General features: G+C 44.3%; 1 protein-coding gene across 1 annotated transcript in view; it reads left to right on the plus strand.

The window, feature by feature from the left end:
- LOC106563458 (leucine-rich repeat transmembrane protein FLRT1) overlaps positions 1-17879 on the plus strand; it is a 62483-nt gene extending 44604 nt beyond the window's left edge. Inside the window, exon 3 of the mRNA XM_014129064.2 lies at positions 11751-17879. Coding sequence (XP_013984539.1) covers positions 11853-13952 — 2100 coding nt within the window. The 5' untranslated portion in view covers positions 11751-11852 and the 3' untranslated portion in view covers positions 13953-17879. The remainder of the gene's footprint in view (positions 1-11750) is intronic.
- Positions 17880-18414: the final 535 nt, after the last annotated feature.

The following is an 18414-nucleotide window of genomic DNA, read 5'->3' on the forward strand; positions in this document are numbered from 1 at the left end:
AACAACAGTAGTAAAAGCAGCAGCAACAGTAGTAACAGCAGCAGCAACAGTAGTAACAGCAGCAGTAGCAACAACAGTAGTAAAAGCAGCAGCAACAGTAGTAACAGCAGCAGCAGCAACAGTAGTAACAGCAGCAGCAGCAACAGTAGTAACAGCAGCAGTAGCAGCAACAGTAATAACAGCAGTAGCAACAACAGTAGTAACAGCAGCAGCAACAGTAGTAACAACAGCAGCAGCAACAGTAGTAACAGCAGCAGCAGCAACAGTAGTAACAGCAGTAGCAACAACAGTAGTAAAAGCAGAAGCAACAGTAGCAACAGCAGCAGCAGCAACAGTAGTAACTGCAGCAGCAGCAACAGTAGTAACAGCAGTAGCAACAACAGTAGTAACAGCAGCAGCAACAGTAGTAACAGCAGCAACAACAACAGTAGTAACAGCAGCAGCAGCAACAACAGTCATAACAGCAGCAGCAGCAACAACAGTAGTAACAGCAGCAGCAACAGTAATAACAGCAGCAGCAACAGCAGTAACAGCAGCAGCAACAGTAGTAATAGCAGCAGCGACAGTAGTAACAGCAGCAGCAACGACAGTAGTAACAGCAGCAGCAGCAACAACAGTAGTAAAGGCAGCAGCAACAGTAGTAACAGCAGCAGCAGCAACAGTAGTAACAGCAGCAGCAACAGTAGTAACAGCAGCAACAGTAGTAACAGCAGCAGCAACAGTAGTAACAGCAGCAGCAGCAACAGTAGTAACAGCAGCAGCAGCAGCAACAGTAGTAACAGCAGCAGCAACAGTAGTAACAGCAGCAGCAGCAACAGTAGTAACAGCAGCAGCAGCAACAGTTGTAACAGCAGTAGCAACAACAGTAGTAACAGCAGCAGCAACAGTAGTAACGGCAGCAGCAGCAACAGTAGTAACAGCAGCAGCAGCAACAGTAGTAACAGCAGCAACAACAATAGTAAAAGCAGCAGCAACAGTAGTAACAGCAGCAGCAGCAACAGTAGTAACAGCAGCAGCAGCAACAGTAGTAACAGCAGTAGCAACAACAGTAGTAACAGCAGCAGCAGCAACAACAGCAGTAACAGCAGCAGCAACAACAGTAGGAACAGCAGCAGCAGCAACAGTAGTAGCAGCAGCAACAGTAGTAACAGCAGCAGCAGCAACAGTAGTAACAGCAGCAACAGTAGTAACAGCAGCAGCAGCAACAGTAGTAACAGCAGCAGCAACAGTAGTAACAGCAGCAGCAGCGACAGTAGTAACAGCACCAGCAGCAACAGTAGTAGCAGCAGCAACAGTAGTAACAGCAGCAGCAGCAACAGTAGTAACAGCAGCAGCAGCAACAGTAGTAATAGCAGCAGCAGCAACAGTAGTAATAGCAGCAGCAGCAACAGTAGTAACAGCAGCAGCAACAGCAGTAACAGCAGCAGCAACAGTAGTAATAGCAGCAGCGACAGTAGTAACAGCAGCAGCAACGACAGTAGTAACAGCAGCAGCAACAGTAGTAACAGGAGCAGCAGCAACAGTAGTAACAGCAGCAGCAGCAGCAGTAGTAATAGCAGCAGCAGCAACAGTAGTAACAGCAGCAGCAACAGCAGTAACAGCAGCAGCAACAGTAGTAATAGCAGCAGCGACAGTAGTAACAGCAGCAGCAACGACAGTAGTAACAGCAGCAGCAGCAACAGCAGTAGTAAAGGCAGCAGCAACAGTAGTAACAGCAGCAGCAGCAACAGTAGTAACAGCAGCAGCAACAGTAGTAACAGCAGCAACAGTCGTAACAGCAGCAGCAGCAACAGTAGTAACAGCAGCAGCAACAGTAGTAACAGCAGCAGCAGCAACAGTAGTAACAGCAGCAGCAGCAGCAACAGTAGTAACAGAGCAGCAGCAACAGTAGTAACAGCAGCAGCAGCAACAGTAGTAACAGCAGCAGCAGCAACAGTTGTAACAGCAGTAGCAACAACAGTAGTAACAGCAGTAGCAACAACAGTAGTAACGGCAGCAGCAGCAACAGTAGTAACAGCAGCAGCAGCAACAGTAGTAACAGCAGCAACAACAATAGTAAAAGCAGCAGCAACAGTAGTATCAGCAGCAGCAGCAACAGTAGTAACAGCAGCAGCAGCAACAGTAGTAACAGCAGTAGCAACAACAGTAGTAACAGCAGCAGCAGCAACAACAGCAGTAACAGCAGCAGCAACAACAGTAGGAACAGCAGCAGCAGCAACAGTAGTAGCAGCAGCAACAGTAGTAACAGCAGCAGCAGCAACAGTAGTAACAGCAGCAACAGTAGTAACAGCAGCAGCAGCAACAGTAGTAACAGCAGCAGCAACAGTAGTAACAGCAGCAGCGGCGACAGTAGTAACAGCACCAGCAGCAACAGTAGTACCAGCAGCAACAGTAGTAACAGCAGCAGCAGCAACAGTAGTAACAGCAGCAGCAGCAACAGTAGTAATAGCAGCAGCAGCAACAGTAGTAACAGCAGCAGCAGCAACAACAGTAGTAACAGCAGCTGCAACAGTAGTAACAGCAGCAGCAGCAACAGTAGTAACAGCAGCAGCAGCAACAGTAGTAATAGCAGCAGCAGCAACAGTAGTAACAGCAGCAGCAACAGCAGTAACAGCAGCAGCAACAGTAGTAATAGCAGCAGCAGCGACAGTAGTAACAGCAGCAGCATTAGACAGTAGTAACAGCAGCAGCAGCGACAGTAGTAACAGCAGCAGCAACGACAGTAGTAACAGCAGCAGCAACGACAGTAGTAACAGCAGCAGCAGCAACAACAGTAGTAAAGGCAGCAGCAACAGTAGTAACAGCAGCAGCAGCAGCAGTAGTAACAGCAGCAGCAACAGTAGTAACAGCAGCAGCAGTAGTAACAGCAGCAGCAAAAGTAGTAACAGCAGCAACAGTAGTAACAGCAGCAGCAACAGTAGTAACAGCAGCAGCAGCAACAGTAGTAACAGCAGCAGCAGCAGCAACAGTAGTAGCAGCAGCAACAGTAGTAACAGCAGCAGCAACAGTAGTAACAGCAGCAGCAGCAACAGTAGTAACAGCAGTAGCAACAACAGTAGTTACAGCAGCAGCAGCAACAACAGCAGTAACAGCAGCAGCAACAACAGCAGTAACAGCAGCAGCAACAACAGTAGGAACAGCAGCAGCAGCAACAGTAGTAGCAGCAGCAACAGTAGTAACAGCAGCAGCAGCAACAGTAGTAACAGCAGCAACAGTAGTAACAGCAGCAGCAGCAACAGTAGTAACAGCAGCAGCAACAGTAGTAACAGCAGCGACAGTAGTAACAGCAGCAGCAGCAACAGTAGTAGCAGCAGCAACAGTAGTAACAGCAGCAGCAGCAACAGTAGTAACAGCAGCAGCAGCAACAGTAGTAACAGCAGTAGCAACAACAGTAGTAACAGCAGCAGCAACAGTAGTAACAGCAGCAGCAACAGTAGTAACAGCAGCAGCAGCAACAGTAGTAATAGCAGCAGCAGCAACAGTAGTAACAGCAGCAGCAGCAACAGTAGTAACAGCAGCAGCAGCGACAGTAGTAACAGCAGTAGCAACAACAGTAGTAACAGCAGCAGCAACAGTAGTAACAGCAGCAGCAGCAACAGTAGTAACAGCAGCAGCAGCAACAGTAGTAATAGCAGCAGCAGCAACAGTAGTAACAGCAGCAGCAGCAACAGTAGTAACAGCAGCAGCAGCAACAGTAGTAACAGCAGCAGCAGCAACAGTAGTAACAGCAGCAGCAGCGACAGTAGTAACAGCAGCAACAGTAGTAGCAGCAGCAACGGCAGTAGTAACAGCAGCAGCAACAGTAGTAGCAGCAGCAGCAGCGACAGTAGTAACAGCAGTAGCAACAACAGTAGTAACAGCAGCAGCAACAGTAGTAATAGCAGCAGCAGCAACAGTAGTAACAGCAGCAGCAACAATAGTAGCAGCAGCAGCAGCGACAGTAGTAACAGCAGTAGCAACAACAGTAGTAACAGCAGCAACAACAGTAGTAATAGCAGCAGCAGCAACAGTAGTAACAGCAGCAGCAGCGACAGTAGTAACAGCAGCAACAGTAGTAGCAGCAGCAACGGCAGTAGTAACAGCAGCAGCAGCAGAGTGGGTAGGAAAATGGACTAGCGACAAGACGGATGCTGTCTCAAATCTCAGGAGGAACATGTCATAGTGATGTAGTGCTCAAATCAAGGCACTTAACCTCAGTGGCTCATGGGTAACATTCTAATTTAACATTCACGGCTGTTACTGAAACATTCATAGAAATCATGTATAGATGTCGCTGGGAGATTTGAGTTAAAGTTTAAATTATGATGCGTGCATCTCATTTTAGGATACGGCCCTAATGGAGTATTCAGATGAAATGTACAATATGGTAACAGTACTGTTTGTACGTTACTTTGATTAAAGCATCTGCTCTGAATTTATAGATTGAGTGGATTAGGTAGTATGTTAATGTCATTATTTATAAATTGATGTGCATTGATTATCTTTTAAGCCATTAATAATTAGTTTAATTGTATTTAATACAATCATGTGTTTTGCAGCATTAGGTTGTTTTGTACCCTACTGGACATTTTGAAGGCAGCTGATTCAGATTTTGTAGCAGTAGCATCAGTTCAGAGCTAATGACTCTGAAGAGGCCTAGGGTCTGTTCCAGACAAGCAATGAAGCTCACTGATTGCACTCTGCTGACTCAAGCACAATGGACGGCTTCTAATAGTTTCTCTCTCACAGAAACGACTATATACAGTACTGCCAAAGACAAGGTATTTAAACTATTAAAAGTCTTGCAGAATGGTCCAACAGTGCATTCGGAAAGTATTCAGACACCTTAACTTTTTCCACATTTTCCAGCCTTATTCTAAAACGGATAGAATTTTTTTTTTTCGTCATCAATCTAGACACAATACTCCATAATGACAAAGCGAAAACAGGTTTTTAGAAATATTTGCACATTATAACATTTTTTAAACAGAAATACCTTATTTACCTAATTATTCAGACCCTTTGCTATGAGACTCAAAATTGAGCTCAGGTGCATACTGTTTCCATTGATCATCCTTGATGTTTCTACAACTTGATTGGAGTCCACCTGTGGTAAATGCAATTGTTTGGACATGATTTGGAAAGGCACACACCTGTCTATATAAGTTCCCACAGTTGACAGTGCATGTCGGTGCAAAAACTAAGCCATGAAGTCGAAGGAATTGTACGTTGCGCTCCGAGACAGGATTGTGTTGAGGCACAGATCTGGGGAAGGGTACCAAAACATTTCTGCAGCATTGAAGGTCCCCAAGAACACAGTGACCTCCATCATTCTTAAATGGAAGAAGTTTGGAACCAACAAGACTTTTCCTAGAGTCGGCCAGACTGAGCAATCGGGGGAGGACCTTGGTCAGGGAGGTGACCAAGAAACCGATGGTCACGCTGACAGAGCTCCAGAGTTCCTCTGTGGAGATGGGATAACTTTCCATAAGGACAACCATCTCTGCAGCACTCCATCAATCAGGCCTTTATGGTAGAGAGGCCAGACGGAAGCCACTCCTCAGTAAAAGGCACATGACAGCCCGCTTGGAGTTTGCCAAAAGGCACCTAAAAGACTCTCAGATCATGAGAAACAAGATTCTCTGTTTTGATGAAGCCAAGATTGAACTATTTGGCCTGAATGCCAAGCGTCACGTCTGGAGGAAACCTGGCACCATCCCTACGGTGAAGCATGGCGGTAGCAGCATCATGCTGTGTGGATGTTTTTCAGCGGCAGGACTGGGAGACTAGTCAAGATCGAGGAAAAGATGAACGGAGCAAAGTACAGAGATATCCTTGATGAAAACCTGCTCCAGAGTGCTCAGGACCTAAGACTGGAGCGAATCTTCACCTTCCAACAGGACAATGAACCTAAGCACACAGCCAAGACAAGGCAGGAGTGGCTTTGGCACAAGTCTCTGAATGTCCTTGAGTGACCCAGCCAGAGCCCGGACTTGAACCCGATCGAACATGTCTGGAGGGACCTGAAAATAGCTGTGCAACGACGCTCCCCATCCAACCTGACAGAGCTTGAGGGGATCTGCAGAGAAGAATGGGATAAACTTCCCAAATACAGGTGTACCAAGCTTGTAGCGTCATACCCAAGAAGACTCTAGGCTGTAATCGCTGCCAAAGGTGATTCAACAAATTACTGAGTAAAGGGTCTGAATACTTACAGTACCAGTCAAAAGTTTGGACACATCTACTTCTTCAAGGATTTTTCTTCATTTTTTTAAACATTTTTTTAACATTGTAGAATAATAGTGAAGGCATCAAAACTATTAAATAACACATATGGAATCATTTAGTAACCAAAAACGTGTGAAACAAATCAAAATAGATTTTATATTTGAGATTCTTCAAAGTAGCCACCCTTTGCCTTGATGACAGCATTGCACTCTCTTGGCATTCTCTCAACCAGCTTCATAAGGTAGTCCCCTGGAATGCATTTCAATTAACAGGCCTTGTTAAAAGTTAATTTGTGGAATTTCTTTCCTTCTTAATGCATTTGAGCCAATCAGTTGTGTTGTGACAAGGTAGGGGTGGTATACAGAAGATTGCCCTATTTGGTAAAAGACCAAGTCCATGGACTGTCGTTTGTCTTTGCTTATTTGAGCTGTTCTTGCCATAATATTATTATTTATTTTTTGTACATTTTAATTTAAGCTTTATTTAACTAGGCAAGTCAGTTAAGAACAAATTCTCATTTACAATGACGGCCTAGGAACAGTGGATTAAATGCCTTGTTCAGGGGCAGAACGACAGATTTTTACCGAATCCCCAAGCTGACAAGGTAAAAATCTGTCGTTCTGCCCCTGAACAGAGCAGTTAACCCACTGTTCCTAGGCCATCATTGTAAATAAGAATTTGTTCTAAACTGACTTGCCTAGTTCAATAAAGGTTCAATTAAAATTAAAAAAATATATATATTATGGCAAGAACAGCTCAAATAAGCAAAGAGAAACGACAGTCCATTATTTCTTTAAGACATGAAGGTCAGTCAATCCAGAAAATTTCAAGAACTTTTGTGTGCAGTCGCAAAAACCATCAAGCACTATGATGAAGCTGGCTCTCATGGGGATCGCCACATGAAAGGAAGACCCAGAGTTACCTCTGCTGCAGAGGATAAGTTCATTAGAGTTAACTGCACCTTAGATTGCAGCCCAAATAAATACTTCACAGAGTTCAAGTAACAGACACATCTCAACATCAACTGTTCAGAAGAGACTGCGTGAATCAGGCCTTCATGATCGAATTGCTGCAAAGAAACCACTACTAAGGCACACCAATAAGAAGAAGAGACTCGGGCCAAGAAACACGAGCAATGGACATTAGACCAGTAGAAATCTGTCCTTTCCAGGTGAAACTGGTTGAGAGAATGCCAAGAGTGTGCAAAGCTGTCATCAAGGCAAAGGGTGGCAACTTTGAAGAATCTCAAATATATTTTGGTTTGTTTAACACTTTTTTGTTTACTACATGATTCCATATGTGGTATTTCATAGTTTGATGTCTTCACTATTATTCTACAATGTAGAAAATAGTAAAAATAAAGAAAAACCCTTGAATGAGTAGGTGTGTCCAAACTTTTGACTGGTGATATTTTTGTTTGACATTTTTTTATAAATTTGATAAATTGTAAAAAAACTTTTTTTGCTTTGTCACTATGGGGTATTGTGTGTAGATTGATGAGGATTTTTTTTTTAAATTCATTTTAGAATAAGGCTTTTTTACATAACAAAATGTAAAAAAGTCAAGGGGTCTGAATACTTTCCGAATGAGATATACGAAAATAACATTTTGGAGAGTTGATAGTACAACAATGATTGAGCATGGCCATATTGTAGCACAGTAAAAGTAAATAGGTCATCGTTTTCTCTTGTATATATTTTTTTCCCATCCTCAGACTCTTCATCCTCTATTTTTGTGTTTCATTTATTTATCCTTTGATCCCTTCATTTATCCCCTTCAGCACCATGGCCATCTCTTGCTTGCATCACTCCTTCCCAAGCACCAATCTCTACATTTTAAAGGACATTCATGGACATAGGCATGTAAGATAAGCTTCGTGCCAGTGTTACCTCTACCATGCCATCAATAGAGTGGATTTCCCGATACACCAGCACCCTCTTTGGTAATCATTCCCAGATTTTCCTCTTTTATCATAAATATGTGGATATGAGTGCTGCCAGTTATGGTTTCTGTAGTGGATTTCATGGTGAAGATACTGTAGCAACAGTCAATGCTGTCATTTTAGATCTACTCTCTCTCCCTCTCTCTCTTGGTGGCTCTCTGTCTCTCTCTCTCTCTCCCCATCCCTCTCTCCTCCTCTCGCTCTCCCCACCCTCTCTCCTCCCCGCTCTCTCTCTCCCCCACCACTCTCTCATTCTCTCTAGCTCTCTATGTAAATTGATCCTCTCCTTCTTGCTCCAGTTCCAGTATTGGAAAGTGTAGGGCTGTTTTGTGTACTGTACCCTCCCTGCCTTAGGCGACTGTCTGTCTGGCCAGACCATTTCCACACCAACCCCCTCCCCCTCCTCATCCCCATCCCCTCCACACAGCCCCACAATGTCTGACATCTCCCAAATACAGATGACTGCAACTTTGACTGCAACAATTTGTGGGGACACACACGTGTCCTGTACAGTCTGGCTCACGCACACACACGTCTGTATACTTCTGTCACTGTACTCTACAATTACATCCACACACACAAACACACACGCACACACACTCTCACACCCTCAATGGATCTGCACCATAGACATATAGTACCTTCAGAAAGTATTCATACCCCTTCACTTTTTTCACATTTTGTTGTGTTACAGCCTGAATTTAAAATTGATTCAATTGAGATGTGTCACTGGCCTACACACAATACTCCATAATGTCAGTGGAATTATGTTTTTAGAAATGTTTACAAATTAATTAAAAATAAAAAGCTGAAATGTCTTCAGTCAACAAGTATTCAACCCCTTTGTTATGGCAAGCCTAAATAAATTCAGGAATAAATTCAGGCTCACTCTGTGTGCAATAATAGTGTTTAACATGATTTTTAAATGACTACCACATCTCTATACCCCACACATAAAGTACAATTATCTGTAAAGTCCCTCAGTTGAGCAGTACATTTCAAACACAGATTCAACCACAAAGACCAGGGAAGTTTTCCAATGCCTCGCAAAGAAGGGCACCTATTGGTAGATGGGTAAAAAAGCAGACATTGAATATCCTTTTGAGCATGCTGAAGTTACTAATTACACTTTGGATGGTGTATCAATTCACTCAGTCACTACACCGATACAGTTGTCCTTCCTAACTCCGTTGCCGGTCAGGAAGGAAACCGCTCAGGGATTTCACCATGAGGCCACAGTTACAGAGTTAAAACAGTTACAGAGTTTAATGGCTGTGATAGGACACTGAGAATGGATCAACAGCATTGTAGTTAATCCACAATACTAACCTAAATGACAGAGTGAAAAGAAGGAACCCTGTACAGAATAAAACATATTCCAAAACATGCATCCTGTTTGCAATAAGGCACTAAAGAAAAACTGTTTTAAAAAATGGTCAAATAAATCAACTTTATGTCCTGAATACAAAGCGTTATGTTTGGAGCAAACACAACACAACACATCACTGAGTACCACGCTTCATATTTTCAATCATGGTGGTGGCTGCATCATGTTATGAGTATGCTTGTAATCAGCAAGGAATAGAAACAGAATAGAAATAAGCCCAGGCAAAATCCTAGAGGAAAACCTGGTTCAGTCTGCTTTACACCAGACACTGGGAGACAAATTCACCTTTCAGCAGGACAATAACCTAAAACACAATGCCAAATTTACACTGGAGTTGCTTACCAAGAAGACAGTGAATGTTTCTGAGTGGCCTAGATACAGTTTTGACGTAAATTGGCTTGAAAATCTATGACAAGACTTGAAAATGGCTGTCTAGCAATGATCCACAACCAACTTGAGAGAGCTTGAAGAATTTTTAAAAGAATAATGTGCAAATCTTGTACAATCCAGGTGTGCAAAGCTCTTAGAGTCTTCCCATTAAAACTCACAGCTGTAATCGCTGCCAAAGGTGATACTAACATGTTTTTTAAAAATACATTTATTTATTTTATTTCACCTTTATTTAACCAGGTAGGCTAGTTGAGAACAAGTTCTCATTTACAACTTCAACCTGGCCAAGATAAAGCAAAGCAGTTCGACACATATAACAACACAGAGTTACACATGGAGTAAAACAAACATACAGTCAATAATACAGTAGAAAAATAAGTCTATATACAATGTGAGCAAATGAGGTGAGATAAGAGAGATAAAGGCAAAAAATAGGCCATGGTGGCGAAGTAAATACAATATAGCAAGTAAAACACTGGAATGGTAGATTTGACAGTAGATGAGTGTGCAAAGTAGAAATACTGGGGTGCAAAGGAGCAAAATAAATACATTAGGCGGAATTGTATTGACTGAGGGGTGTGAATAGTTATGTAAATGAGATATTTCTGTATTTCATTTTCAATAAATTTGCAAAAATGTTTAAAAACATGCTTTCACTCTAATTATGGGGTAGTGTGTGTAAATGACTGAGAAAAAAATATATTGAATCAATTTTGAATTTTGAATTTTGAAACACAAAAAAAGTGGAATAATTCAAGGGGTATGAATACTTTCTGAAGGCACTGTAAATGATGTCATAATGTCTGTGGATTAGACCAGCCCTGCTAGTGTAAGCCAAATGAGTAACCATGGGAGGGAGAAACTAAAGTAACTGTAGAAAGTGTTTAAGATCTATCTATGTGCCGTTCTTTGTTAATCCACCCAATCACAACTCCATATGTTCCTCTAATCCCTCCCACTCTCTCCAACACATCGATCTCACTGTCCTTCTATCTGGCCTTTGAAGGAACTGACCCAAATACTCCCCTCTGTTTGACAGACTTCTTTGCACAGCTGCTCAGACTAAAAAAAACACACTCAATCCCTCACTCTACTCTGCCACACACACACACATATAGTACACTCATAGCACATATACACACATACATACAATACGCTCATGCATATACACACATACGCACATATGCACACTCATATCCTAGCTTATCAATATTCCGTGGTGAATGCAGAAACAGTGGGATGTACTGTATACCTAATCTGCTTAGTCTTTGGGAGAATTCAAATAAATACTCTATTACACTGTTATAGGGCCAGGAGATTTCACCAAACATGTGGTCAGACCAGAAATATTAGGCCCTAGTTATTGGATTCTTTCAGTGGACAGACCATATGGTCTGGAAAAACTGTATTTTTGGAATAGTAATTTCCCTCTAGGAACACTGTTTGACCAAAAAAGTATTTGATATATTTCGTTATGTTCAATATTTTCAAACAGGTTTGGCCACGGTTTATTTTACTGAAATTGATTTGAAGAAAAATCCTCTCCTTTCCTCCAACTCCTGCTGGAAGCAGATTACTGCCACTTCACCATGACAAGGGGGATTGAAGTCAAGATATAGACCCTTAGAGGGATTAGTAAACTGTAGCGGTTCAATTTCCATGTGACCATGTATAATTTGTGGGATATGGTTTAGGCATAATGAAATAAGGGTACATTGTCAAGCTTGTTATGTCCTGGCATTTCAGTGATTTGGGAATTTCAATTAAACCTTAGTGATCTGGTCACTTGAGCGAATTGTTAACTAAAACCTGTCTCCTTTTCAGTCTATCTAGGGCTGAAGGAGCCAGCCTGGTTTGAGCTGATCCTTAGGATTCAAGGATCCAGGAAGTTGAGATCGAGAGGAAGGGACGTTCATCATCAGCACCATGGCGTCTGAGGGAGTGGTCGAGCTGCGTGATTGGCTGTTCCTGCTCATGCTCTGCCTGACTCTGTTGGCCGAGGTGCTGGAGATTGCTGCAGCCACAGGGTACGACGAGGAGGGAGACCCAGTGTGCCCCTCTGTCTGCCGATGTGACGAGGACTTCATCTACTGCAACGACCGTGGCCTGAGCTCTATCCCCCCTCTGCCCCCCTCTGCCACTGTGCTCTACCTTCAGAACAACCACATAGACAACGCCGGGCTCCCCACCTCCCTGGAGCGTCAACTCACCGTCCGAGTAGTCTACTTGTATGATAACGAGCTGGATGACTTCCCCATGCACCTTCCCCCTTCCCTCCGGGAGCTGCACCTGCAGGATAACAACATCCGTACGCTTCCCCGCGCCACCCTGGCCCGCATGCCTCTACTGGAGAAGCTGCACCTGGACGACAACTCTGTCTCCACCGTCAGCATCGAGGACCAGGCCTTCGTTGACAACCCACGGCTGCGCCTGCTTTTCCTGTCACGTAACCACCTGTCCAGCATCCCTTCTGGGCTCCCGGCCTCTCTGGAGGAACTGAGGCTGGACGACAACCGCATCTCCACCATCCCCACCCACGCCTTCCGTGGCCTCTCCTCCCTGCGACGCCTCGTTCTGGATGGGAACCTCCTGGCCAACCAGCGCATCGCAGATGACACCTTCTCCCGCCTCTCCAACCTGACAGAGCTTTCATTGGTGCGTAACTCCCTCCTGACCCCGCCACTCAACCTGCCCAATACCCACCTGCAGCGTCTCTCTCTGCAGGACAACGCTCTGATCCACATTCCCCGTGGCTCCCTGGATGGCATGAGGAGGCTCCAGAGACTGGACCTGTCTGGCAACAACCTGACCACCCTGCCTCGGGGCCTGTTCAAAGACCTGGACAGCCTGGGACAACTGCTGGTGCGGGGGAATCCCTGGCACTGTGGCTGTAACCTGCGCTGGTTACATGACTGGCTGCATGCTAGGGGTAACTCCATCACGGTGAGGGGCCTCACCTGCCAGGGGCCTGACAAGGTTCGAGACATGGCCCTTAAGGACCTGACCAGTCAGATGGAGGAGTGTGAAGTCCCAGGCATAGTGGCTGTCGGGGCTGGGGCTGGGGTCGGGGCCACAGGAAGTGAGACCAGAGACAGAGGGGGTGGAGCAGAAGTAGGAGGGGTTGCTGCTAGCTCCACCACTATCGCCCCTCCACAGGGCTCCCTCTTCACCCTGCGCTCCAAGCGGCCCGGCCTGGGGCTCCCAGACTCTGGTCTAGACTACACACTGGGCAGCAGTGGAGTAGGTAAGAGCCTGGCCCTGAATGTCAAGCCCTTGGCCCCCGACAGCATCCGTGTCACCTGGAGCGTGGCCCAGCCCACCTCCTCCTTCAGACTTAGTTGGCTGCGGCTGGGAACCAGCGCTGCGATGGGCTCCATCACAGAGACCCTGGTGAGAGGAGACCGCAGAGAGTACCTGCTCACCTCCCTGCACCCCCGCTCCAGCTACATCATCTGCATGGTGCCCCTGGCGGCCAGCTCCGGGGGTAGAGGAGCCATGACAGGTGGAAACACTGACTCAGATGAAGCTCCAGTGTGCGCTAAAGCTGAGACGTCAGACCCCAGTCAGCCAGATGTGGGCCAGGAGGACAACCAGCACCCTGAACACATGGCTACTCTGCCTCTGGCTGGGATCATTGGAGGAGCTACGGCCATCGTCTCTCTGACGCTCATAGTTGCCGTCTTTTGCTGGTACAGGCATCGGGCCGGACGCCTGTCTTCTCGTGACCACTACAGCCGTGGCAGCTCCAGAAAGAGCAAGCACTATGATGACTACATTGAGTCAGGCACAAAGAAGGACACCACCATCCTGGAGATCCGAAGCCCAGGGTTCCAGATGACACCCATGGTTACCCACCAGCCGCTGCAGCCCATGCCCCTCCGGGAGGATTACATCATCCACACTATATTCCCCTCCAATGGCACCGGCCTCTACAAAGGTGCCCACCAAGTGTCCAATGCAGGGTATGGCACCAACCGTGGCTATAGAGAAGGAGGGATCCCAGATATAGACTACTGTTACACGTGATAGTCCTGGCCAGTTCCACACTGTTCTAGATGTACTGTATAGATGCACAGTTTTTTTGTCCGCATGGGTTCTTCTGAAGCACCCCCTTTTGTGCCTTCCTCTTCTAGTCTCCCATTCCAGCTAAGCCTGCTGTTCACTGCACTGGCACTATTTGATTAATTGGTTGGGATGCCTGCAGGAAACCGCTACTGGTACACAGCAGCAGGGACTAACAAACGTCCCATTACAGGTGTTGATACAGACTGCTTCTTCACACCATTAGTAGTGGTCAGTGTACTTTTTCATCACTGCTCCCTCTCTCAGTGAGACATAGTAAAATAATGTGCTGTGTTGAAACGGCAAAATATTTTCACATACAGTACAGTTCCATTTCAGGGCATATGTATGGAAAGTCACACTAACAAAGCTGTAAGGTTAAAAAGTCCTGAAAGGGTCAGAAAGACAGACTGATATTCATCCCTTGCCCACTGGCCATATTTTGCCCTCTTGGCTCATCCGTTTAAATGCCTCAACTATCCCGATGTGCCCATTTTGTCCTATCAGTTACCTGAAGACAGGGCTCTTTAAAGCTGTGAATTGTTCTTTTTCAAACGGCCCACATAACCGCTTGTCTTAAAGCAGACTAGTTGTAGTCTGATCCAGTGGTTCCACAGGGTGAGGGTCTTGTCAGGGCCCAGGGGTGGCTGTCCCTGAAGATATCCTTGATGACTCTGGCTAGATTCTATAACAGAACAATGCATTGAATTCAATGCAGCCCAGGCTTGTAGATACTTTACTTAGATAGACATCCACTGATCAAAGCTAGTGCTTTGATCAGTCCCTCATTGCTACCCTTATTTATTGGTTTTGTTTTCGGTGCATTTTTTTGGAGCTGGGCCTTGACATTTTTGATGGGGAAATTACTCTAATTTCACCCTTGATGGGGATGATGGATTTGTTGTAGGTCATTTTTGAGCAAGAAGAAGATTTAAAAAATAAATTTAAAAACTCTGAAGATTCGAATTCTCTTGACTGCACCAGCGTGAATGTTTATGTTGTGTACACCCCTTCAATTAAAACTATCTGAAGCAAAAGAGACATTATCAGTTTACAAGACAGAACTTGGTTAATAATAGAGTACCCTGCCAAGACTGACAAATCACTACATTGAGACTTAAGAGTCAAACCTCCATTTCTCCCTCTGTGTACTTATCAAGTTACCTTAGAAGGTGGTGGTGTTCTGGTGAGAAGGGGGGCCTCCGCTTGGTACTAGATGGCTTTGTAGTTGTTCACTAGTGGGCCGATTCCCAACAGGACAGAGGACCTCTGTGGAGCATCCTGTGGACAGACACAGCAGTCTTGTAAGTGTGAACCAGAAAATGAGTATGTAAACAGCTAGAGGATATCAGGTAGATTATCAAACCGTAACACTGTGGACCTGCACTGTGGGAGGGAGTGAGTAGGTAGAGGATCTGAGGAGGTGGGGTGAGGCGACAATGGGGCGAGTTCTATTTTCCTTTGTGTGGGCACTGATGATAATCCTCTGCTCAACTGGGTTGGGCTCAATTCCAATTGAAGGCAGTCAATTCAGGAAGTGATTTGAATTTAAAACTCTTGAAATAAATAGCTTTTCAGTTTATTGAGAAGTCATTGAAAATAAATGCCCTTATTTAGATTATTTGATTGTAATTTTAGTTTACTTCTTGAATTGACTGCCTTCATTTTGAATTGAGCCCAACCCTGCTACTCAGTCCACTTCCCCTATACCCAGCAGCACTACAAATGTAAATGAATCAGCACTTACAGCTACGTAACAGGGAGTGAATGAGGGGATAATGACAGACAGGGAGACCTAGAGAGACACAGAGGAAAAGAGAGTGACAGATTCAAATGCAGAAGACAACACAGAAATGATGGCTCTGGAACGACGGAGTTAACCCATGCATAAACCTGTTTGTCATAGCCTGCTACTCCACATTGCTTTAATATTCTCCATTGCTTGTTTATCACTTTACTGTTTCCATGGTGGAAACAAATGGTGATTCCTTGGCTGTTTTGTCTGTTAGGATTTCGTAGTAGGTTGACTGTCAGACAATATGTCAAAGGAGAGTTCATTTTATTTTGAATACAACATGTGAGACTGGAATAAATGATGCTGTTGGTGGCAGGTTTTTATTTTAGAAAATATTGATACACATTTTTTATTTTTTTTATTTAGTTTATTCATTTTATGCTGTTACCATGACATCCACTAATTTCCACTTTGAGATACCATCTACACCTGTCTCTACAGGAAAAACAAAATACTGAGCCTTTTAAAAGTGTGCACATTTTTTGTGGTAGGGTCTCTATTGAGTGTACACCTTCTTTAGAAATCAATTCTCAGAGAGTGGTAATAATACAGTATAATCTATCACATTACAGCAACAACGTCGCCATTTCACCATATGTAAGAGCACAAATAACTGTTGAAATATATATATTTTATTTTTTGAAGTAACCACACATAGGGGTAATAGTGAGGGGAAGAATCATATCACAGGTAACCAGCTTACATACAGAAACCAGGCCTGCATGATTTACTGTAACTCCCTCTCTGCCTATTACTCGCCCTCTCTCTCCTATAAAACATAGTGTATTTATTTGGTATGTAGCTATTACGGCAGGTAGCATAGTGGTTAGAGGGTTGTACCAGTTACCGCTAGGTCGCTGGTTCAAATGAGCCGACAAGGTGAAAAATGAACAAGGTACTTAACCCTAATTTGCTTTACTATGGCTGACCCTGTAAAACACCACATTTCACTGCACCTATGTGACAATATATATATTTTTTAATTATTGTTTCTAGTTGAGCTTGCATGCCTAGATATGTATGTTTGAGAGAAAGGGAGTCAGAGAGAGAGAGAGAGAGAGAGAGAGTCAGAGAGAGAGAGAGAGAGAGAGAGAGAGAGAGAGAGAGAGAGAACATAGTAAGTATGCAGATTGTGTGCATCACAGTCATCGCAGGGAGCACTTACGGTAATTTTGTTTCATTTTTTTAGACCATCTGCCGATTTTACTTCTCTGTCGACTCGACCAGCAGTTGGTGTTTGTGTGTGTGTCAGATTGTGTGGCTCCTGCCGACTCAGACCAGCAGTTGTTCCACCTGCAGCCCATTAACACAGATGTCTTCCCTTCCCTGCTGCGACTGCCCTGGCTCCACCGAAAGGCCCTGTTTGCATAGTCTGTGTTTCGAAAAAAAATAAAACACTCCACTCTGTGCTCAGATCGATGCTAGCTGCACAATAACAGAGAGCGAAAACAGGGTCAGCTGGGGATCCGTCACCCAGCACACTTTCTAAAGCTTTCTGGGTGAAATGGTGCTCATCATTATCATCATTATCATCAATTATTGCACATTCCCATCCACATTCAGCGCGCCCTCTTCATGCCCCTTCTCTTAGTAGAGTGCCCATCACCCAACCCACACAAGAGTTGGAAGCCTTTGGTATGCTGAGTGGATCCAGGTTTCAGGCGCCAACTTGTGCCACTTTCACATCATGTCGGAAACTTGGAAACTCTTGAGATTTCTGACTTGCTTACTCATTGTAGAAAGATGATACTCGAGTTTCCCACTTGGGAATTATCAGAATCAACCAACAGGAAGCTTTACGCAAATAACTTAGGTTAATTTTAACTCTGAGATCCCAAGTTTCCAACATGACATGAACACGGCATAACACAGGAAATTCAAGGCAATGGTCTGTGGTTTTATGCTTTAAAAAATCATTTTAATGTTGTTTTTTTGTCTACCCCTCGACATTTTTCCTGTGTTTTTTGTAAGTTGCTGCTGTCGAAACATCGCTCTCTCTTCCTTTGTTGGACTCTGTGTTATACTGAGAAAAAATGAAAAATTTTGTATAAAGGATGTCTCTTTTCAATGTGATTAAAGAGGAAATGTGCAAAGCCTTGTGGAGTCTATGTATTTGTGTGAGGGAGTGTGTGTGTTACTGTGTGTGTTTCAGTCTGTTTGTCTAGCATTAGTGTGTTTGTGTCTGTTTGAGTGTACCTGTTCCTCGTTAAAGTTGTGTCCTAGCGCACAGGGGTCTAAACCGAAGCCATGCAGCTTTGTTGGCTCTGGTACAGATGTATTGATTTCCACTGCTTTGGCCCCCTCATATCCCACAGGCAAATACACACACACACACACACACACACACACACACACACACACACACACACACACACACACACACACACACACACACACACACACACATCTACAAAGCTGATAGACCTACAATGATTACATTACATTTACATTACATTTAAGTCATTTAGCAGACGCTCTTATCCAGAGCGACTTACAAAATGGTGCATTCACCTTATGATATCCAGTGGAACAACCACTTTACAATAGTGCATCTAAATCTTTTAAGGGGGGGTTAGAAGGATTACTTTATCCTATCCTAGGTATTCCTTAAAGAGGTGGGGTTTCAGGTGT

The sequence above is a fragment of the Salmo salar genome, chromosome ssa11 (assembly GCF_905237065.1).
Source record: "Salmo salar chromosome ssa11, Ssal_v3.1, whole genome shotgun sequence".
Taxonomy (NCBI): Eukaryota; Metazoa; Chordata; class Actinopteri; order Salmoniformes; family Salmonidae; genus Salmo; species Salmo salar.